This window comes from Nanorana parkeri, unplaced genomic scaffold (assembly GCF_000935625.1).
Source record: "Nanorana parkeri isolate BGI_ZX_2015 unplaced genomic scaffold, ASM93562v1 scaffold654, whole genome shotgun sequence".
Lineage (NCBI taxonomy): Eukaryota > Metazoa > Chordata > Amphibia > Anura > Dicroglossidae > Nanorana > Nanorana parkeri.
In genome coordinates, this window is record NW_017306922.1 from 564156 (window position 1) to 588662 (window position 24507).

General features: G+C 39.0%; 1 protein-coding gene across 3 annotated transcripts in view; it reads left to right on the forward strand.

The window, feature by feature from the left end:
- FAT1 (FAT atypical cadherin 1) overlaps positions 1-24507 on the forward strand; it is a 186860-nt gene that overhangs the window by 126485 nt on the left and 35868 nt on the right. For all 3 annotated transcript variants that reach the window (XM_018563332.1, XM_018563329.1, XM_018563331.1), the window contains exons 12-19: positions 3813-4046; positions 4890-5279; positions 8486-8700; positions 13158-13295; positions 13681-13824; positions 16689-16886; positions 22830-23631; positions 23732-23857. In XM_018563332.1, coding sequence (XP_018418834.1) covers positions 3813-4046; positions 4890-5279; positions 8486-8700; positions 13158-13295; positions 13681-13824; positions 16689-16886; positions 22830-23631; positions 23732-23857 — 2247 coding nt within the window. The remainder of the gene's footprint in view (positions 1-3812; positions 4047-4889; positions 5280-8485; positions 8701-13157; positions 13296-13680; positions 13825-16688; positions 16887-22829; positions 23632-23731; positions 23858-24507) is intronic.

Here is a 24507-nt window from a genome sequence, read left to right on the forward strand (position 1 = left end):
CGCCGCCACACATGAACAATAGGCGATGAGATACAGCTATTGGCAATAAATGAACATTTTGATTTTTCAACTTGCGGTGTGCTGGTGACGTTTTTCTATTGTTCATGGTGCCTTATTGTTTCCCAGTGTTTTTCATATTCGTATTATTATAATAATATTTCATACAATTATAATTATATCACAAGAGGTGCTTAATTTTATGTTGTATAATATGGAGTGCTGCCACTTAGTATAGTCAGGTAAGTAGTACAAGGCAAATTATATACACACAATCTGAACAATAGACTCTTTATGCTGGTGAGTATCTTATTGTATTTGAAAATAGCCTTGCTGGTTGTTTTAGACATGTAATGACCACGTCGTCCATGTTACCACATTTGTTCATCTCTGATACTACCTACATAATGTAAAGGTAAATAATTAATTCTGCACATTCATATAATTTGAATACCTTTCACCTTTTCCTTTTTTAAGAGCAGTTTACTTGGTATTAGGACACATGTTAAAAAGCTGAGAGGTCACAGTATCGTAAAGTAGGCACTTTGACTTTCAGCATGTGAACTTTTCTGGTAAAGACCTTCCAGCGTAAAGAGCCCTATTCAAAGACCTATCCCTGTAACCCTAACACTAAAACTTTATGTAACTCTTACACTAACCCTCGTAAATATAACACTAATCCTCACAGTAACTCTCCCTGTAACTATTACACTAACCCTGCCTTACAGTCTAAAACTAATCCTCATAGTAACTATTTCTATGACCTATACACTAACCCTCCTTGTACGTCTAACACTAGTCCTAACCATAACTCCCCCTGTAACCCTTACACTTACCCTCCCTTTATGTGTAACACTAATCCTCTCAATAACTCTCCCTGTAACCCTTACACTAATCTTCTCTGTAATTCTAACACTAATGTTCACTATAACTCTCCCTGCAACCCTTACACTAAGAGAAAAATGTCAAGTCTGCGCTTTATGGGTAGTCTTAGAGAACTAATAGATATTAATATAGCTGCTGCACTATATACACTGTGGTCCAGCTTATAAATAATAATAGGTATGCAGCGCTACTCCGTGGTCTATCAGTGAACTTCCTATGGTTAACATACAATAAAATTGCGGTGAGTGTGCACTCCTGAGTTGACGTGGACACAAACACGGTTTTGGGAAGGATCATCAAGCACTTTTGGGATTCTTTTTCTGTACACGTTGGATATATTAAGAATTATTTTCACTCATCTACTATGGATCAATCACATTGAATATGATATAAGCCTCTGGACTTTTATGAACTTGTATACTCTCTATGAAAATAATGTTTTTACTTTATGTATATTTTGTTTTAAGAATTCATCAATTTATATTTTTGCACTTATATTTATATGCATATTTATTTTTATATACATATATATTTATTGCACGATTTTGCACTTTTGCACAACTTTGATCAGCAGTGATCTACAGTTTCTATTGAGGTAATGGCTCATATCTTTAGCACATAAATTCACGTTAATTTATCTGTATCCATTTGTACAAGTTAAATCAAAAGAGGTCTGTTTATTTATGCACAATTTGCGGTTATTGTCTGATCAATATCCTTTAGATTAGACCCATTTAATCAGTTACTAACTGACCCATAGCGCTGCATACCTATTATTATTTAACCCTTACACTAACCATCTCTGTAATTCTAACACTAATGCCCCCAATAACCCTCCCTGTACCCCTTACCCTGCTAACCCTGCTTTATAATCTAAAACTAATCCTCGTGATAACTCTCCCTGTAACCCTTACACTAACTCTCCTTGTACATCTAACACTAGCCCTAACAATAATTCCCTTTACAACCCTTACTTTAACCATACCTTTACGTCTAACACTGATCCTCTCAAAAACTCTCCCTGTAACCCTTATACTAACCATCCCTGTAACTCCTGTGCTACCACAACCCTTGCTAATGTAAAAAAACAACTTTTTTGCATAATCTTTTTTCTTGCACTACAATTATTTGCACAGATAAACCCTTCCTGTGCCAAAAAAAAAGATACCAGCACTTCGATCCCAGGGGTGCAATAATCTACTCTTTTCTCTTAAAGAACTTAGAATCTTACAAAATTTATACGGGGGACGGTATTATTATTTTATATTATGAAGCCAAACATGCTTTGAAAGGGCAGAATAAGAACCTTTGTATTAAATTTGTGGAAAAATTATATTAATAGATTCAACAGCTGCATGTTTCAGTGCCTGCATTCTCAGTAGTATTTTGCTCTCATTCTGTATAAATTGGAATATCCAGACACATTAAAAGTTGTAAATGTTCTTCTGTATCTCGGTGGATGAATTTTTTTTTTCTGCAGACTTTCAAGACTTGTTAATAAAGACCTTCTGCACAAAGCTCCTGCTAGTATGATGATTATTTAAGGAGAGGCATCCTAGACTGGAATAAACTGATTAGCTGTGGTATATGCATCCATTTTCATGGAGCAAAGCATCCCTCACTAAACTGTGCTGCATAACTTTTAAGAGCTAAAGAAAAGAGGCTTAAACTGTGGTACTAAATGAAAAAAAAGAAATGTCTACACCAGAACACATTAGGGGAATTGTAACTTCCAGCTGACCTGGAAATACCTTGAAATACCCTAGCAAGAGCTTAGTTCTTTTGCAGAACATGTTGTGTATGAGCTCTGTGTGCTTGCTGCTGACATATTCATAACTAAAGAATGTGCAAGCACTGAAAGTGCTTCAGTATTGATTAGATTAGCAGAGGAAGTTTTGTTTAGAAGGGGTGTCCTGCACTGGACCACTGTGCCTCAGGGTCCATAGTGGGAATTACTATCACTCTAGGTCTGTGTCCATAGACCTAGAATATAATATATGTGTTTTAGGTGTATGTGCACAGAAGGTTAAATTATTTAAGGGAAAGTCTGGGCTGTACTACTAAAGGTACCAATAGACATATTTGTCATCTGATCTGGTTGGTGAAAATATTCAGTTGGCAGCACATGCATGGGTTTCATCCAGGTATCCTGATGACATGCCGGTAGGTTGTCTCCCATCTAAACTGACCCTAGTATGTGTGTGCATGTATCTATGCATTTGAGACAAGGACCTTAGATTGTAAGCTCCTTGAGGGCAGGGACTAATGTGAATGTGCAGTATGTAAAGTACTGCATAAAGTGTTGGTGCTATGTAAATGCCAACAATAAATAAAAAAAAATATGGACATTCTGTAACATCTGCTGACATCCCGCCAGGGTCTCTCAGAGAAAGAATATATTATATGTGATGGATTTTCCCAGCCAATTGTTGTTGAATCTCTGAGGTAAATGTGGCGTCTGGGACGTTTCCTTAGTCCATAAACATGTACAATTGGCCAATTCAAGGACACATAATTATTTTGACAAACAATCCTTTAGATGTTTGATCTTTTGGTTACCAGATGCCAAAGGCTTGTGTATCAGCAGTGACATTGCTAATAGCCATGCCCCCAGCAACATTTTTTCATTCTACTGTAGTACAAGCAGTCACAGCCTACATGAGAGTGGCAATCTGCTCTGAATTCAGGAGCAGTTCAGCATTGTTGCCACATTTTCACAGCACGCTGCATTAGGTGGACTTCACTGGCAGACTCATTCAGTATTTGTGGAAGAACTAAGAGGAAACTGCAAGTGCAGGTTGCGCATATTTGTTTTTTGGGAGGCCATAGTTTAAGCTTCTTTCATCACCTAACCTGCTCCCTTGTTTTAGAGTTTCAAAGCAAGCAAAGTGTGGATTCTCTTTCAAAATGTTTTTTTTTTGCTTTTCAAGGTGAACTGAAAACATCATTACCACTTGACCGTGAGATCCAGGAAGTCTTCCATCTCTTGGTGAAAGCTACAGATGGAGGTGGCAACTTCTGTGAAGCCAGTGTTGAGCTGACATTAGAAGATGTAAATGACAATGCACCAGAGTTCTCTGCAGATCCTTACAGCGTGACTGTGTTTGAGAATACTGAACCCAAAACTCCGCTCACAAGGGTGCAGGCCATAGATGCTGATACAGGTATTAACCACTTCTGTAGTGAGTTCCTTGGTCAAAGTGAATCAGTGTGGATCATCTCACATGTACATATCTTTTTTTATTCTTAAGCAGCATTATTCCAACTAGATATACGGTCTACACTTTGTGTCATTGCATGGGACTGCTGAATTATCAATCGGTGATGGTGCTGTTACCAAGTGCTTTATAGGAATTAGTAGATTACTGACTTCCTAAAGAGTCAGCTGATGATACTGTTGTTAAAAAAGTTGGCCAGTGATAAAACTCGATCCTTTGTAATATTATGGAACTGTCCAGTCTGACTAATGCACAATAATTTATGCAGGACATTTGCTTTTTGTGACTACCCATTACTTTCAGTGGCTATCTATAAAATGATCACCACCCAATCTACCCAATAGTGATCAGATGTCACTATGTTTAGAAACACAAGGCAACATTTTGTGGTTTAACAATCTCTTGGGAAAATCTATAATTTGAAATAGATATTGAGATAAGGAAACCCTTGTATGCAGACCTGAAAATGTTAGTTATATGTTAAATTATATGAAATAGACATCATCATCATGGCAGATCTGTGTACTAGGTGTTTAGATACAACATGAAAATCTTGTTTAAATGTTAACAAAATAGCTAGAGTATCTTGTAAAAAACTGGAGGATACAAATATTGATATACCGCAAACAAAAAATGTTGAAATCCCTAGAGTATAGAAAAATCTACCCTTACACAATATTCTAATACCCCTAGGCTTACTGCATGGGGGTCCCAGAAGTTCAGCTTCAACTTGCCAAATACTGTTACTTTACTTTATGGTGTTTTTCTTGCATGTCTTTTTTATTGTAGGACTAAACCATAAGGTGCACTATTCATTAGTCAGCTCAGCAGAAGGTCAGTTCTCCATTGATGAGTCATCTGGAATAATTACTTTGGAGAAACCTCTGGATCGGGAGATGCAAGCAGTGTACACACTTACAGTCAAAGCCAGTGACCATGGATTACCTCGGAAGCTGTCCTCAGTTACAAATGTGTTGATATCAGTCTTGGACATTAATGATAATCCACCGGTCTTTGAACACAGAGAGTATGGGGCTACATTGTCAGAAGACATAACAGTTGGAAACAAAGTTCTCCAGGTGTATGCCACAAGCAGAGACATTGAGGCTAATGCAGAAGTTTCATACCAGATTATCAGTGGCAATGAGCAAGGAAAATTCAGCATTAACCCAGTAACAGGTAATATTTATGTTCTGTATATTAAGGTTTGTGAGTGATTTATTGTATTACCACCTGTTGATGATATATGAGCCCTCCTCATCATCGCATGATGTATTAAGTGTTTTCAGCGCTTTCAGCTACAATGATACAAAAAACCCTAGATATAGGCAGTAAAACCTTAGGTCCCTGAGCCATATCATGATTTAGGCCCCATTACACCTTGGCATCCTGGTGCATTACATTAACATGCACCTTTTTTTGCAGTGTGGTGCACCAAAATCCACGATAGTCCATTACCATGTGTTGTGGTGCACTGTAACATACTGTATGTGCATTCCCTTAGTGAGTTGTGTTACCATTGAAAATGACTGGTACCAATTCGCTGGTGCATGTATCATGCATTGCGGTAATGCGTACACTAACACAAAGCAACATTGTGAATGGGCCCTTAAAGTGACACTAAACTCAGAAGATAAATCTTAAACATGCATTCAAGTACCTAAGTACCTTAAAATGTATCTTATTTGTATTATATGTATTCTTATAAACAGAAATGTAGCTCATTTGTGCATCACCGCTCCAAGCTCGCTCCTGTATTGGACTACAATCTCACATTTAGTTAACTAATTTGTATAGAGATTTGTATAGACAACGGGAGTGAGCTTGGAGCGTTGGCTACTTTACAACACACACAGAGACCATGGGGAACAAAAGTAGCCACCCTCCAGAAGGAAGGACAGTGTCAGCACCCATTCAGAGATGATTTGAGGATCTGCAGCTGAGAGATGGACAAATAATGTACAGTATTGTTTATAGTTAAGGTACTTTAATGTATTTTTAAGTTTTAACTCCTGAGTTTAGTGTCACTTTAAATATTGTTACTGGTTTCACACTTGCGTTACGGTAACCTAATACTATTTGCATCACAGTGCCATTCATCTAGAATGGCACCCGAACACGTGTACAGAAGCAACCAATACACCTACATTACAGTGCATCGCAATGCATACAGGGTGCGTTGTGGTGTGCTGCATTGCAGAAAATGCTACTGGTGATGTTTTTCACGCAGCGTAATGAACAGGCTGCTTTAACTACTTTAACAAAAATGCGTTTGTTAACTAGTGTGAATGAGCCATATGTTATGGGTTGCTCCTTTTTGTATAAGACAAACAACTTTCATTCTTATCTTGTTATTGTTTCTGTCCTGTTAAGTATTGGAATTGAGCCCCTTTTTTTTAACAGCCAGGCTGCTGAATTATTTTCCAGTTGGCAAGGTTAGGTCAAAGACACCCCCTTAAACCTCTACAATGGTAAGCCAGGAAAACATAATTTCCCGCATAAAGGATTATCCACATTCTCAAGAAAGCTGTAAACTCCTGTACTGGAAAGTTATGTCGAGCAATGGGTGTCGCCACTCGCAAACTCCTGCGGATCTGCTGTTTAAGAACAGCTGGCGAGATGCCAGAGCATATGAAGCTGCTTGGCCTTTTCAGACTGACAAAGTCGCAGGCATGAATAAGTAAAGAAATCAATGAACCAGCAGCTGCACTGCACAGGGAAAAAATGGCAATAAGCCTCGCAATTTTGGCTTGGTTAAATGCATGGAAGACATCAAGTAAAATGCATGTTTAGATGGTGGAAGAAAACACAGAGATAAGAACAATCCAGTTCCATATATAGTCACAGGGTTCATTGTGCTTTTTAGCTGCAGTTTAACATACAATTAACTGCACCAAATGCCCATACGTGTAAACAGAGCCTTCGACACTGTGTGCAGTTCACTATGTAATACAAATTCCTCTTCAATAAATGCATATACACTATTCCAAGTGGCAACAAATACATTGTAGCATTTTTCAAATTCTGTTTTCTTGTTTGTTTGTTTTGTTGTTAAAGGCATTGACGTCAATTTATTAAATCACCAGCAGATAGTCTGTTTACTTTGTAAGGCAATTTGTCCTTAGCTTAGTTAATGCGGTGAAAATACACTTTGCAAAGAATACCGAATCAAGAGCAAGAACAATAAAATCAGTATTTTCACTTGCACATAAATTAGATGATGACAGTCAGCAGAGCTTCAACTCATTCACTAAGCCAGCCTTTCTCAACCATGGTGCCATGACACACCAAGGTACTTTCTGGCTTCAGCATTCTGATGGTAGTGCTCTGATGTAAAGGGGGAACTCTGTAAAAGGGGGCATTCCAATATGAAAGGGGGGGTCTGATATAAAGGGGAAGGGGGATGTGATGTTAAGGGAGGTTTCTAATGTGAAAGGGAGGATTGTGGCATGAAGCGGGGCTACTGATGTGAAGAAGTACTCTGATGTGAAAGGGAGAATTCTGGTGTGAAAGGGGGGCTCTGATGTGAATGGGGGCTTCTAATTTCAAGGGCATACTGTAAAGCAAAGGGAGGAACCCCACTTATTTGTGGGTTCCCCCTTATATTTTAGACTAGGGTGCCTCAAGATTTTGCATACTTTTTACTAGGGCTGTTCAGATAATAGTTCCGATACCAGTGCTGATACTTGGGAATCATGAGAACTACCAGGGTTGCAGTGGTTGCAGCTGGGACCTGGCTCTGGCGCTCCACCACTGTCCTGAAATCATTAGTCTGTATTGTTTTAGAAAATACAAATAACAATAAACAAAAATTTTACATTACCTGTATCTGTGAGTACTTGGACAAGTACTGTATCAGTACTTGTACTTGAAAAAATGGTATTGGTGCATCCCAAATATATATTTATAAAAAAACAAATGTCATACATTAAACCAGGGATGTACAAATCTCAGGAGCTCCGTATACTCCTTAAGAATGACAGCTGCCTCCTAACTTATGAATTTTTCTCTAGTCTAGCCTTGGAGCATGAAAAGTATCTGTAGATGTACTTGTACAAAGTACGTTACTTGGTATATGAACATCCCTACTTTTTATAGTGCCGTGAGTGAACAAAGGTTGGGAAACGCTGCACTAAGCTGAACGAAAATTCTCTTTAAAGAGAAAATTCCCTTGCAAAGTGAACAGTTCATCTGTCTTTAGTGGATCAACCCCAATGACTTTGTAAGACTCCTGTTGTTTATGAAATTAACAATATGATATTTTTAAGGAACCATACATTTTTTTTAGAGATCCATATATTTGAATTTGTTCTTGTATTCATAGTCCCATCACCTTCCGATTTTAATATTTTAATGTGCATTTTTGTTTTTTCAACTCTAAACAGGAGTTATTTTTATTATTGAAAGTTTGGACCACGAAAGCGCAGCAGAATATTATTTGACGGTAGAAGCAACAGATGGCGGCACTCCACCTTTGAGTGATGTTGCAACAGTCACCATAAATGTAACAGATGTCAATGACAACTCACCAGTGTTCAGTCAGAGCACTTATAATGCTGTGGTCGGTGAAGATGCTGTATCTGGTCAACCTGTCTTAATGGTAATTTGTGTTAAGCTACTTGTTTAGTGTATCTCCATGTACTATAGTTTTTACTAATACTATTATCTTCTTTGATTATGACCTTCCATCCACTTCATACATTTTGCCTGTAAAAAAATTCCTCCTTTCCAGATTGGAGTCTATCTTTGTCTGCAATCCTGTAGACAGGATTTCTGGTTTTGCAAACCACATGACCACTGTTCCCCTTCTTTTCCTTCTCTAGCGTAGAATGGCCTATTCCTTAAAGAAGAACACCAGGCATATTAAACATTAACCCTTGCCATAGCACTCCAAGCGTTAAGTGCTCGTTTTGGTCTAGGGTCTAAAATTAAAAAAAAGATATACCCATTCAAACCTCTGTCCCCCCTTGGCTGCTGGCCTGGTCCCTGCAGCCTCTTTTCCCCCTCCGCTCTGGCGGTCTGGGGACCTGTGATGCCATCGCGTCCATTTACTTGCATTAGACTTGAGGATGCCGAGGGTCATTTCGCAGCTGGAGCGGAGGGAGAGAGAGGTGAGTGTTCATTGCCATGGGTGATTGGGTTAGTATATCTGTTTTTAGTTTTAGACCCTAGACCAAAATGAGCACTTAACCCTTGCAATGCGGGGGGTGGCCCCACTGCAAGGGTTAATGTTTAATATAGAAAATTTAACCCGATAGAAGATAACGGGTTAAGTAGCGGTCAAATTAAGGATCCGGACAAGTCAATGAATAGAAAAAAAGGAGATAATTTTATTGAAAACACATATACGTTTATACATTTAACTCATTAAATACCATTAAAACCATGGATAACATGCAGTCGCAAATTAAATGTGGATCAACCCTAATCAATATTGCACTTGGGTCCCCACCGTGGGGAGAAGTGACCACGGTGGGGACCCAAGTGCAATATTGATTAGGGTTGATCCACATTTAATTTGCGACTGCATGTTATCCATGGTTTTAATGGTATTTAATGAGTTAAATGTATAAACGTATATGTGTTTTCAATAAAATTATCTCCTTTTTTTCTATTCATTGACTTGTCCGGATCCTTAATTTGACCGCTACTTAACCCGTTATCTTCTATCGGGTTAAATTTTCTGCTTTTCAAGTTTATTTTGGTCATGGATCAGATAAAGTAAGCTATTATGCAAATCTAATCAGGGCAATTATAACCAGTCGGATCTCCAGGCAGGAACACAAGCCCCTTTTTTCTTTAATGTTTAATATGCCTGGAGTGCTTTTTTAACTCTCCCTAATCAGGTGCACAGTTGACAGCTATTAAAGTAAATGTATCACATTTGTACTTTTTAAATAGGCAGAGACAGTATGGCCTATGGCACAAAATATGTGAAGGCTAACTGATCTTTTTAAAGACTACCATCTTACAGAAAGGCTATTTCGGGAAGTGCAGGGGGTACCTAAACCCATTTAAAAATGTAATATATTGCAAGCTACTAGCTTTTAAATGTGGCGGTTGCATTAGTTTTCTTTTTAGTCTTATTTTCTATTTTCTCCTGGTGACCCTGCCAGTGACATCATTCCTGTCCTAGGGTGATAATATTAACTCACTGTACTGTATATATGGGGGGAGCAGAGTTGTCACCCTAGGGCAGGAGGGGAGGTAGGACTACATCTTCTCTCCACATCTCCATAACGCAGGTGTGAGTTGTTCTGTAGTTCACACAGATAGGGCTCTTAAGACTGCCTGGGAAACACTGCAGGTTGTACAGGAACATGAAATAACCATTTCTGGCAGGATCAATGTTTTTTTTTTGCACTTTTCATACAAATATAACAAAATGCCTGACTATCATGCTTCCTTGGAGGGACCCTTCTCCTCTACAGAGGAGCGTTGGAAAATTGTCCAGACCTTGACTCCTTTTATAGGAGGACCTGACTGGAGGCAGAAAGGCCACACACAGGTTGTGTCTTTGGACAGGTGCATGCATTATATTACAGAATGTATTATTATGGATTATTTAGGTGATAGTTTGTGCCCCATATGCAGAATAACCTAGTCAGCTGCCATAATCTATACATATATGAACATTTATGTTAGAAGCCCTTTAACTACAGGAATAAAACGTTAACTGATGTAAGCACCTTTATCATTTGTCCCAACCCCAGTGCCTGTCATTTTTTTTTTCCTGGAAAGTTTTACCTGCATGAAATGTACAGAAAATAGCAATACAGTCATGTAAAATAAAAAAAAATCCATACACTGAATACTATCATTATGGTTATTAACTGCAGTTACCAGAATACAAAAGTTTTCACCATAGGGGGCCTTTTGAACACTTATTGCAAATAATTATTTCACTTATGTCTTTAGAAGTATTGAAATACTTTTTTTCAGTTTAGCTAATGTAATTACTGGAAGCCTGTCTTTACACAAAGCTTCCACAAACAGCTATTCTGTAAGTGAAAGGGTTGTAGGTACTAAAGCCGGCCTGTAGGAGGGAAGCAGGATAGGAGGTGGGGCGGTGTCTTGGAGTGTGTGAAATGACAGGCTTTGGACAGTGCTATTACCTTTCTTATTCTGTGCTATATACAGTATATGCCCTATATTCAACCGCAGCGGCTGAGTATTTACAGGAGTATCCACATTTATTGTTGGCTGCTAAAACAGTCCCTGTGCATGTGCTTCAGCTATATTGGTGTGCATAGAATTGCCCTTTAAGATTCAGGTTTCTTTTTTCTCTCCATTATCGTGTTTCATTAGTGAACACGCTGTACTCTGTTTGAAGACAGCAAGACAAAGCACTTGAACATTTATAGTTGGATTGATCCATTTTAATATGCTGTTAATTTGCATAAAAGTGGAATTATCATTTTGACAAGTGAAATTAAAAATTACAAGTTTAAGCCTGACAGCATTCAGTAGAGAGAAAAAAATAATTATCTGGGCAGTGATGTTAAAAGTAAATGATTAAAAGTAATACAAGTTCAAGGACTCAAACTAGCCGTTACCACCGAAAGACCACTTATCCTTCATGTTATACCAAAATAGTACATTTACCACTTCTGCCACCCTTAGCTCACAACTGGCCAACCATATCAGACTGGTTGTCACAGGCAGGTAAGGATTCCAAAAGCAGTATACATAGGCTCACAAAGACACACATAATCTGGGGTAACGGCTAGAAATCCTGCTGTATAAGGACGCATAACTGCATCAGTATCACTTGGGAAAGTTTTGTAGTCCACAGAGGAAACTGGGCAGGGCTTATATAATCAGTACAGCACAGGCAGAATATATAAAAAGTTAGGCCCAAACAAAGATTTCTGGCAATACCATCATAATATTCTATCGGACAGCACAGTAGTGTAGTGGTTAACGCTTCTGCCTTGCAAGGAGTTTGCATGTTCTCCCGGTGCTTGCGTGGGTTTCCTCCGTGTACTCTGGGTTTTTTTTACCACACTCCAAAGACATGCTGGTAGGTTAATTGTCTCCTGTCTAAATTGGCCCTGTATGTATGCATGTGAGATAGGGACCTTTTGAGTGTAAGCTGCTTGAGGGCAGGGACTGATTGTCAGCGCTATATAATACCTGTAATAATAATGTATTTTGTGCACTTATTGAACAGATAAACAAAGACTCTGTCAATGGCATGTCTAATAGACCAAAAGGAAACAATCAAAAGAAGTTAATTGTTTTGGCTTGTATACACTTTAAGAGCCTGTTCTTTCTCAGTGAAATTGATTAGTGCCAGTGCCTCAAAGGCAGTCAGACCCATTGCATTTTGTTTATCAAGACATACCAAACAGCAAATAAAACCATTAAATGTAATGCACCCTTCTAGCTACAGACACTGGGAACAGCCTGGTGGGTATCATGAATACAAGTTGGGCGCCCATTTTGCTAGTTGTTATACCTAACTTACTTCCATTCAGATATACTGCTTCTCTTATTATTTCTTATAGGTGAAAAAAATGAAGTTCACCATTGCTGATCTGTCCTTCTAAAAAAAATGCTAGTTGTCTGGATCTAATGCTAAATCCGATTACGTCAATGCTCTCTCTATTCCTTTAATGACTTTGCTGTATTGCAATTTTTCCCTTTGGTTGTCCTTCTCATGCATTGAAATGGGAAACAGGGGTGAGAATAGAAGTGGAAAAAGAGAAATGCTTAAAGCATTCGTGTAATCCAAAAAAGTTAGCTGCCTACAAGTAAAGATTAGAACTACTTCAGCTTATACATTACAGTTTAAGAAGAATAATAAAGGCTTCCATATATTCATGTAGCACTTTCTACTTAGAGAATAAAAGTGAAAGATGTCATGTCGTGTCCCTCCAGGCAACATTTTTTTGTTCCGTTGGTTGAGTTTATGAAGGTAACAGTGAAGCCATTGAAATAAGCCTGCCGGGAGATCTTCTAATAAGTTAAAACTAGGACATGGGGAAGAATTATTTCAAAAGTGTTTGCTTGTCTTCCTGTATGTGCTGCACATGACAATCTGCTTTCATCTAGGTTGTTGCAGATGATGCTGATGGACCTTTGAACAGTCACATCCACTACTCAATTACAGATGGCAATCTGGGGAATACCTTTATCATTGATCCTGTACGAGGGGAAGTTAAAGTGAATAAACTTTTAGACAGGGAGAAGGTGAGTCATGCCACATCTTTTCTATCCTTTGTAATTATATGGAACACATCAGTAGAAGAGCTTTTGATGCAAGATAATTTTATTGTTATTCAGTGTATAGCTAGTGTCTCTCTATTCTCCCGTATGTCACAAAAATACATTAAGGGGAATTTATCAAAACTGGAGCAGAACTAAATTGGAGCAGAAAAAAATCTGGAGCAGCTGTGCATGTCAACCAATCAGCTTCTCTCTTTTATTATTTTCAAATATTAATTGAGCAAACTAAAGAGAGAAGTTGATTGGTTGCCATGGGCAACTGCTCCAGAATCTGTCTGCTCCAGTTTTGATAAATTCCCCCCAATGTTTTTTGCAGGTCATCACATTATTTTTATTCCTTATTTTACAGATATCTGGTTATACCTTGAGAGTCCAAGCAGAGGATAATGGGAATCCACCCAGAAGGAACACTACAACAGTTAACATTGATGTGTCAGATGTCAATGACAACCCTCCGTTATTCTCTAAAGGGAATTACAGTGTTATAATTCAGGTAATTGTTTTGTTATTTTTTTATTACACATTTTTTTTTACATAGAGGCCTCACAAAGATGGTATTTTTGCTGCTGTTTATCGAGTTAGAGCAAGCTCTTTTACCTGCTCCAGGGATGCATATGATATATGTTTTCCTTTAAACTGTCCATAGCCCTGCATTATGTGTGAGGACATCAAGGGACAGTCCACAAGCCGTAGTGTAGGGGAGAAAGGTGAGCTGTGACCACTCCAAAAGGTAGTACAAAAGGTAGTACAAAAGGAAGTACATAGGAGAAATTAATTGTTAAGCTTAACATACACTTTAAGTATTGGCAATAGTAATGGAGGTCCTCTCATTCTCCTTTTTAAAAACATCAGTAAAGAAATTATCCCTTTGCTCCCATTGCCAATATTTCCTTGCCATCATTGACTTCTGGCTCTTTGCTGAATACTGTATCACACATGGTATAGAAAAAAATGTCATTGGCGGGCTGCAGCCATGCCAGCATAGATGGTATTTGACTGTTTAGAAAGTGTAATCAAACCTAACAAAGAAAGCTGGTGATTCTCACGCAGGAGTAGTCATTGATGTTACCACTAACTCTAAGGGTATAGCATTTTTACCACAAGTGAAACATACACAGCGTATATAGGCAGTGTGTATGTGTGTGTAACACACACACTCGTACAGAAACAGTATAGAGAGAAAAAAATGCACTTTATGTGCAACACCAGTTTCTCATTTAATGGGAATAGCTCTGATATGATGTTGAAAGACTCTTTTATATCCAAGGTATGAGTGGGATGTAAAGTCAAACTAACATTCTTAACATTGCACACAGTATAGAAATAAATACCTTGCTGATTATTTATGGAAAACATGTCTTGCATGGTTTCCTGGGTGGTTAATATATCATAAAATGTGGCTAAAGGTAACATCTAAATTTAGGCTGTACTCTTGGAGTTGATTTACTAAAGGCAAATAGGCTGATCACTTTGCAAGGGAATATACCCTTGGCTTAGTGAATGTGGTTGATTTACTGACTTCCATCATCCAATTATCTGCAAGCAAATATAAAAATTTTTGTTTTTCTTGCACGTGATTTGATATTCTTTGCAAAGCACATTTTCACCAGAGTCACTGAGCTAAGTGAAAATTCACTTGGAAAGGCAACAGCCTATATGCTTTTATCAACCCCTTTATGTGCAGTGTCGCTCTAATTCTGAATATGGGTTTTAGGTATGCCAGCATAGCAAATATTCTTTTCAGGTGTGGAAACATAATGAAGCACTGAGGTCATTATGCACCGGAAGCATTTTTATATTCCTTGATTAAAAGCAGATATTTATTTACTGCTTATCTTAAAGCTGATTGTGCTATTTTGATTGAAGTGAGATCAGTCAGGCTGAAATTACATTGTACAGCAGTGCTGTCCGTATGGCAGCCTGGTGTATTGCTTGGAAAACAAACTATAGTGAGACATAGGAGAATTGTATGATTATATCTATTTGAATTTGTACAATGCCTAGGGGATGGTTAATATTCTTTTTATTCAATAGCAGTAAATACATCCTGCCTTCCAGCTGTCATAAGTTTAGACAGTTGTTCTCAATAATATGAGGGCGGCTAAGGTAAAAGCAGGATAACTTTTGTATAGATATCATGCTATATGTACGGTTTTAATATAAAGGTTTTAAACCCAAAACGCTGCTCATTTACAATGGTCTAAAAAAAGGGGTGTTATTTTTTAAGAAACATTAAAGGGGTTATTCACTATTGAGCTGAAGAATACAGTCGTAGCTTCGGGTGATCCTTCGGCTTATTTCGGCCGCCGGAGCCCTTCAGTCGAACCGAAGGGCTGCTGTAAGGGCTATTCTATTTCTATCTCTATTTCCATCTTATGCTGATCGGGCCTTTTTTAAGTTTGGGGTGGTCAAAGTGGAGCATTCCCTTGTTATTAACCATCTGTTCTTGGATCTGTCTTTTGTTCACAGAGCATAATTTGAAAGAAAAATCAAATTAAGTGCAAGAACAGTGTGCATCTAATCCACCTCACATTATAACATCCACATTCAACTCCCCCAAATCCTCATAGATAAAATAAATGTTAGGCATACACCTAATTGTGTGGTATGAAATATATATGTAGATCATGAGCCAACCAGCAAGTAAAACTGTCTGAGCAATAACAACATTGCTACTGTTGGCTATAGGTGGCTAATTAATCTTCAAGTGGTATCGTTGTGGAAGATGTTGATCTCTCTCTGCACTCTTTATTGCCTTTCCACATTCCTCATCTTCAGAAAAATAAGGCTTTTCTCTGGCCTGTCTATACTCATTTTCTTCATTAGGCTAAAAATGCTAGACTTCACTTTTTTTTTTTGCTTTAATTTTACTTCAAAAAGGTTTTGTCTTAGGAAAATAGTTTCAGACAATAGTAAGAAACAAGCAGTTGAAGTTTCATTAACATAGGATTTCATGTGTACAAAATCGGAAAGGAAATGCAAGCAACCAATTGATTTTCACTGTGTTCTGTCATCTTTATTTAGATGCCAAAGATATCTTTTATCCCTCACGAAGCCTTAACAAGCTCATTTAAGATCAAGTATATTCAATGCAGCCAGCAGATGCAAAGTTTTAGGTGTATTTCTCACGTTCCTGTCAGTTTTTATGTTTATATTAGAATATATTTTTTTAACTGTCTGGTCCTATTATAATGTTATGTTCCTATCAGTGCTTTGCTGTGCTGTAACACTGGATTCTTGACCTTGTCTTCTCTTCATGCACAGAAACCCTCATGCCGTCAGCCTCTAGACATATATATCTGCTTGTGACAGTCTTATAATCTTATTATATATATTAAAAAAAATGTGTCTTCACAGGAAAATAAGGCGATTGGCTTCAGCGTCCTGCACTTGGCGGTGACAGACAAGGATTCTTCTCACAACGGTCCTCCTTTTACGTTTACGGTTTTAAGTGGGAATGAAGATAACACTTTTAAGATCAACCAGCAAGGGGTGATAACGACGTCGGCCACGCTTAACCGAAAAACCACTGATCACTTTCTCCTGCAAGTTCAGGTACAAACAGTGGCAAAATACTGTATATAAATTCACTGCGGCTTACACGGCCTCCAGAGTTACAGCTCACAAATGATAAATATATCATATATACCCAAAACATCAGCCTGCTTTAAGTATATGTAATCCCAATAACTTAAATCTCACATAATCTTTCATTTGTTAATGTAATTTTAAAGTCATTTTTAATACTTTAAAATCTGCTGTTTTCATCAAAATAACAAAAGGTAATCCTGTCATGAAGGTCCTTGTTTAGGCATTTTCTGTTATGGGGTGACAACACTCTGCCCTGTCTCTTAGTTGCTCTTCTACTTTGTCAGCCTGTTACAAGCACCTCTAGTGGAGACCACAGGTTGCTTTTTCAATGCACATTATGCAGACATGGTCCACTGTTGTCACCATCAGGAAACACAACCTAAGAAATGCCATGTAGACATCGAGTGCGTGCATGTAGAAAGGGAAGTAATTGCAAGGGGGCTCCAAAAAATCAACAGCCCTGAGGTGCAACAGTGGATAAAAAGACATTAAAAGGTAAAAACATTGTATTTAAAATGATGATTGTTTGATACACAGTTCTTTAGTAAGCTACATTTTATTCAGTTAGGGTTAACATTTATTGTAATCCAGCAATAAAAAAGCAATGGTGCTCAAAGGGGGTTCACATTTTCAGAATGTAAGAAGAAGGGCACATGGCTAGTCACCAGTATTGCCTGTGGTCTCCCTGCAGCTGATATTTTCCCCAATACTGACTTCCCATGCCCGTGTCTCTGTGTGGAGGCAGCCATCTTGTGAGAAACAGAGCTTTGCTTTCCTTTTGATAGAGCCTCCAGCTAGGGTAACAGTGAGCAGCACATCTCATGCCAAATCTCCTGAGACTAGAACTCAGAGGCAGCAGTGCCTTAGATCTCACACCTCAGATATATGCTATGAGTCTGTAGGCGCAGGCACAGTTCAAGTGTATTGCTATTTTTTTAGAAGGAATTCCAGGCAAAATGCTTTTTTCAGGATACTGCTTAGATGCAATCAACACTTCACGATGTTCCCTATACTATAGCAAATCTTCACTTCCAATCACCACATAAAGAGTCCATTGCTGTGGTTTAGTACACAGTTTAGCAGTCCAAAGACACTAGACACCTGCCAGGAGAAAGTCCTGAAACTCCCATGTTCATAGATAAAATGGTCCAGAGTTTCCAAGCTGCTCTCACTTGGCAGAACCTCCCATTAGTACCTTTCTGCTTCACTTAACCTCACAGTGACCATGAAAGGACCCATCACCTGTACAATGGGGGATATACCTTCCGCCTAGGACCTATCACTGGATATCTGAAAACATTCAGTTTTTACATATTGCCATATTGTCATTACCCTAGAATGTCTTTCATAATTAATCACGCTCCATTTCTCACTCTTCAAAATAATTAGTCATATCACAGTTATATAGAAGCGTGGTACAATATTTATTTTCAAATATATCTGTTATGACTGAAACCTATCTAAATATAATAAGTGATAAGTAGTTTATTTAAATAGGTTGTCCAGGCTTCGCCTGCCATAAAACATGATTAATAAAGAGGTGGAGATGCAAGGGACTGTACAAAAATGGGAACTAATAAGGCTGGAATATAATCAGTATCACAAAAAGGATAAACTAAACAATCTATATGGTAAATCAGCTGTAGGCAAAGTCATTCAATTGCCTTTACTAATGTGAAAGCTGAACTCCAGGCAGATTTAAAAAAAAAACTATTAACTATTAAATCAAAATCATAAAACTAGCACATGTACCTGATTATTTCCTGTTATCAGCATCCTGTAATCTCATACAGAGCAGTGCTCAGATTGGAAGAGGGAAGGTTATCACATGCTTACAGACATGCTTAAAGATCAGAGTGTGCTGTTTCTGCCTCATTGTCTGAGGGCAGGTTGGCAAACAGATTGTATTGCCTAAGCTGGCCATACACTTATAGATTATGTGCAGGTTTTCTACAGATAGATTCCTCCATATACGCTAAACTGTGTGGATGGAGGAATAACCCGCTGGGCCAAGCTTCAGTATCTTGCTAGTCGGCCCCGCTGGCTCTCAAAATAACTGAACAATCTGTTTGGATGCAGGCATTGTTCAGGTATTTTGAGAGCCAGAGGGGCTGACTAGTAAGATACTGAAGCTTGGCCTAGTAGGAGATTCCTCCATCCACACAGTTTAGCGTAGATGGAGGAATCTGTTGCACTTTTTCCATCTGACCATAGAAAATCTGCCGATAATCTATAGGTGTATGGCTAGCTTAATTTGCAGTATAGAAAATTGAGGAACCGAACTGTTTATACTGGGGTCTATTCACGAAGCAGCCGAAGCATCTAGCCGTAGCTTCGGCCGATCCTCCGGCTAGCTTCGGCCCCAGGACCCCTTCACAATAGCCCGTACAGCTCCCGAGCTTAGCCGAGCTGCTCAGTCGAGCCGAAAGCATATGCCTCGGCTCGGCTGAGCCGCGTTGAAAGCCGAAGCTGGCCGAGCGGCCGGCCATTGGCCGGCCGACAGCCTGCTTCTGCCAGGATGGCTCCGGCCACTTGCAGAGAAATCAGCGTCCCTGGTTACCAGCTAACCAGGAACACTGATCTCCAGACAGCAAACTCTCCTGCTCCCGGCCGCCCAGGAGAGAAACACTGCTTTCCCGTGTCAGAAAAAAAATAAAAAAATTTGCCCATTGGAATGCATTGTTACATTACTATTGGCTATTTCAATTTGCAATAGCCAATAGTAAACTAGCATTGCACCCACCCTCTGCTGATAGACCTGATGGAGAACTGCAGCAGAGGGCGGCTGCAATGCTAGTTTACTATTGGCTATTGCAAACTGAAATAGCCAATAGGAATCTAACAATGCATTCCAATGGGCAAACACATTGAATAAAGAAAAAAAAAGAAAAATCAGTGTTTCTCTCCTGGGCGGCCGGGAGAGTTTTTTTTATTGACGGCAGCAGAACCGCCGGCCAATAGAAGACTATTGGGCGGAGCTAGCTGTCATTGCTAGCTCCGCACAATGGTTTTCTATTTATTTTTTTGGACTTTTTAAACAATTTTTCTGTTCTGCTTGGTCCCTCTGAGGGACCGAGTAGAACAGCCGAGCTCATCGGCATTCGGCTATTCACTCACTGCTGTTCGGCATCTATAAGGATAGACCGAACAGCAGCGAGTAGCCTGCCGGAGGTTCAGCTTAGCCGATCCAGATGTTAGATCGGCTGAGTCGAACTCCTCCTGCACTTCGGGTTGGCCGAACATGCAGAGCACATGTGCACAGTAGGGTGTTACCTTGTGGTGTGGTGTGCTGCAACGCAAGTTCATCAGAGCTGCGCTGCCTTTGGGGTGCATTTAAAATGAATGGCACCAAAACACGCTAATCCACATAAGGTCTGTTAACATGCTTTGTGGAACGCATGCATTAATGCAATGTACCACATTAGAGAAGTGTAAATGTTCACCAAAGGTAACTCCATAGTTTTCCTACCATTGCTGTACTTATAAGGCATGTACAATAAAGGTTAATTGCATGTATACTTTGGTACTTTTTTTTTTAGTTTTAGTGTATGTGTTAGTAGCTCTGCTTTCAGAGCTCGTTATTGCATAGCTGTCAGTAAATACTTTATGATGTGCATTGTTCATTGGAGAAGAGATCTCAGAGATTACTGTGGTTTCCGCACAGTAGCAATGCTGAGCCCATACTGAAAACTGATGCCTAGGCGATTTACACTCGCTTAATTAAGCCTAATACTGCTGTGAAACACTTCCTGTTGGTTTAAATAAAAGAGAATCAAACACCAAGTACACAGAAGACCTATTATTCTGTCCTTAATTGTTCTCTGACCCAATGAATTCTTTCCATGCTAGTAATCTTGGATTACTAGCTTTGTTTCTTTACTGTTTGTTTCTTTTGCTAAGATTTGATTATGCCTCCTACAGTATGATGTACGACTCAAACCTATTTAATTCTGACACAAGCTTATTAAATGATAACAGTTGCTTTTATTACTTGAAGAAGGCAAATTTATAGATACATTTTCAGCACATGGATGATGTTTTGATAGTCGGCAGAGGTTAATTTGCATCTAGTATATCTGATATAAAACCTGCAGATTGTGAAATGTTGCATGTAGAAAGTGTTCAGCTATTAAGAATTTTTATAGCGTACCCATTGCTGGACATACTTCTGTTTTTAAATATGCTTTACTGCCACCTAGTGGTAAAGAGCACAGCCACACACTTTAACTGAAAGCTGATTGGAGTTCTTTATAGTATGTTTTCGGTAAAGCCCATTGTTTATCTTGTGCATATTGTCATATATCATATAGGTGTAATGTTATGCCATAGCAAAGAAGCATAATTACACATGTGAGTTCCAGTTGTTGACAATAAAAAAGCATTGCCTCTTGCATGAACAGCAATATCTTGAAGGAAATGTTTTATAAGACCTAGGAATCTATAAAATATGTTCCATGCTTGACAGTGGGGGGTTCAATAGTTCCTAGTGCAAATGATTCTCATTATTAGGACAGGAGCATCAGCCATCATTAGAGTCCCTAGAGACACCTAAAAATCAGGTTTTTTTAGGCCAGTTTAAAATGAATTGAATGGATCTCTGAATTTAGCTGAATCAGTGGTTATATGCACATTTAATGACACTGGGAATTACTCTATAAAAAGAAATAAAAAGCATATACCTGCATGTGAATGTGATCCTTAAGATCAAAGCTGCCTTTCTCTGACTGTTGGAAATAATATGTGGACTTGGGGGGGTCAGAGAACACTCTGCTCACAAATCTGATTGCAATTTGCTTTGTTTAACTTTGATTATTTCATTCCACTATAAATAATGCCCATACACTTTACAACCATCGCAATATCTTAGTCTTGGACAGGCAGATGAGGGGCGGGCTTGCGATGACCGCAATGCTGAACGGGCAGTGTGCGCGTGCGCACACCGACCCGTTCAGCATTTGTCTCCCGAGCATCATTCAAACCAGCCGAAAATCATAAGATTTTCGGGTGGTTTTCTAGCATGCTCCTTAGACAAAAGACGTGCGACCGTACAGTAGAAACGGTCACACGTCTTCATTCACACTGCACGATTCTTGTACGATCGTGGAATTTCCCGTGATTCTCGTACGAGAATCGTGCAGTGTATGGGCACCTTTACAATGCTGGTCAACTGAGATGACAGCCCAGGTGTGGCCCCTGTTATCACTAAATGGCTGCACATAATGCTTAGTGTATGTAATGCTACAGAAAATGGTCAGAGACTGGATATGCCACAGTAGATGGTCAGAGTCAGCAGGCAACTGGAAAAAAAAACTGTTTCCCCTAAAATTAAATTTTAAAACATTTATTATTACCCATTTTTTTCTGTAAAATATAAAAGACGCGGTCACGTCGGGTAAAAATTCACCAAACATGTCAAGCCTTAAAATTGCGCATGCACGAAAACTAAAAAAACTACATTTCCCAAAATTGGCGATAGGCTACGCTTTAAAAGCATTTGCCGCTCATCAGTTTAGTGTTATCAGTGATTGATGGCCCTAAAATCACTTCGACGTTCGCGGCGATATGTAACATGTGTAGCGCAATTGACGCTGATCGGTTGTATGTGAAACAGCCGTTAACGGCTGTAAAAACGAGCGGGTCTTCCCTGCCCCTGCGCTAGGGGGGCGCGCGCGAGCAGGAAAAAAAATGCCGTCTGGAGACGGCAACCCGCTAAAATAAAGGTTGTACATCATGCAGGATTCATTTTCATTTTTTAGTTGTTGATAAACCCCATGATATTGTGTGCAATCCTTTGCAAAACAAACATAAGCCAGTATTCCCTTGTAATCTGTATACAGCATATTTTACTTGCCTTTTGCTGAAAAACACATTCTTTTATGTAACTTATCTTTTTTTTTTTACCTCCAGGTGGCAGATAATGGGAAGCCACAGCTGTCATCGGTGACAAACATTGACATACGGGTGATTGAAGAGAGCATCTACCCTCCAGCCATTTTACCACTTGAAATATACATCACAACATTTGGAGAAGAGTACTCTGGGGGTGTGATTGGAAAGATTCATGCCACGGACCAGGATGTTTATGATACACTCACATACAGCCTGGATTCCAAAGTGGAAAATCTGTTTTCCGTTTCAAGCACAGGGGGGAAACTGATAGCACACAAGCGATTGGATGTTGGCCAATATCTGTTAAACGTCAGCGTTAGCGATGGAATGTTTACAACCTCAGCAGATATTACAGTTCATATCAAACAGATAACCCAGGAGATGCTAAATCACAGCATAACATTCCGTTTTGCCCATCTCTCTCCGGAAGAATTTATTGGAGATTACTGGCGCAATTTTCAGAGAACGTTGAAAAATATTTTGGGAGGGCGCAAAATTGATGTCCACATTCTTAGCCTGCAACCCTCTGACCCACCTGCTAGCCTGGACGTCCTGCTGGCTGTAGATAAACCAGGCAGTATGCGTTTTGTTCCAAAACTTCTTATCCAAAAGATAAATGCTTCTGTAGCTGAGATCGAAGACTTCAGTGGGGTTAAAATCCTTGAGGTCTTCCATAAGCTCTGTGCTGATGTGGATTGTCCCCTGAGGTTTTGTGATGAGAAGAAATCTGTAGATGAGAATGTCATGTCAACACACAGCACAGCAAGGCTAAGCTTTGTGACTCCAAGACACCTGCGAAAATCTGTCTGCTTGTGCAAAGGTAAGCAACTCTGCCAAGCAACACAAAGTGGGTGGCAGCTTCTGTGTATGTGTTTATAAACTGCATATATAATGATAATGTCATCTTTCTTATTTCACAGGAGGGAAATGTCCAATTTTGAACAGTATTTGCGAAGGAAATCCATGCCCAGAGGGTATGGAATGTGTTGTAAATGCAAATGAAGAGAAGTACAACTGTGTCTGTCCAGATGAACGGCAATGCAATAGTAAGATGTTCCTGCATGAATGCTATACAATAAAATAGTATTTTGTTTATACCAGATAAGAATTCCATCTGAAATCATGAAAGTAATAACAGAATTAGAATAAATAGGACTGTAGATATAGGATGTATACTTGTCTGCCCAATCTGATACTAAAGTCGGGATTAGTTCATAGATCTGATAGACAACTCTAGAGTGAGCGGTGAGGGTGCAAAGTCACTAGAGAAAGTTTTGAATTACAGGACTTTACAATTGACGTCTGGGTGTTATTATTATTATACAGGATTTATATAGCCCCAACAGTTTGGGTATAGGCATAATGTTATATTATTAGATTATTAGATTTTATATACCAGGCATACGCCATGCTCACCCTTCACCTAAACTGGTGTTTGTAAGTTGGGATGGTTTCTTTAACAGGTATCAAAAAATTTTAAATCTGCATTTACCAGGAGAAGAAGGTTTTATCAGTTTTAAGTTGAAGAAGAATGCCAGGAAATGTAAACATAAATATCTGCAGTGGGGCTAACAAAGGTTAACTGCTCGCTTTTCTTTAAACTAAAATAAGGAAATTATACACCTCTGATCCTCAGTCTTGCGGTGGTAAACACTCACCCCCCCCCCCCCCAGCCTCCGGCGCGGAAATGTCCTTG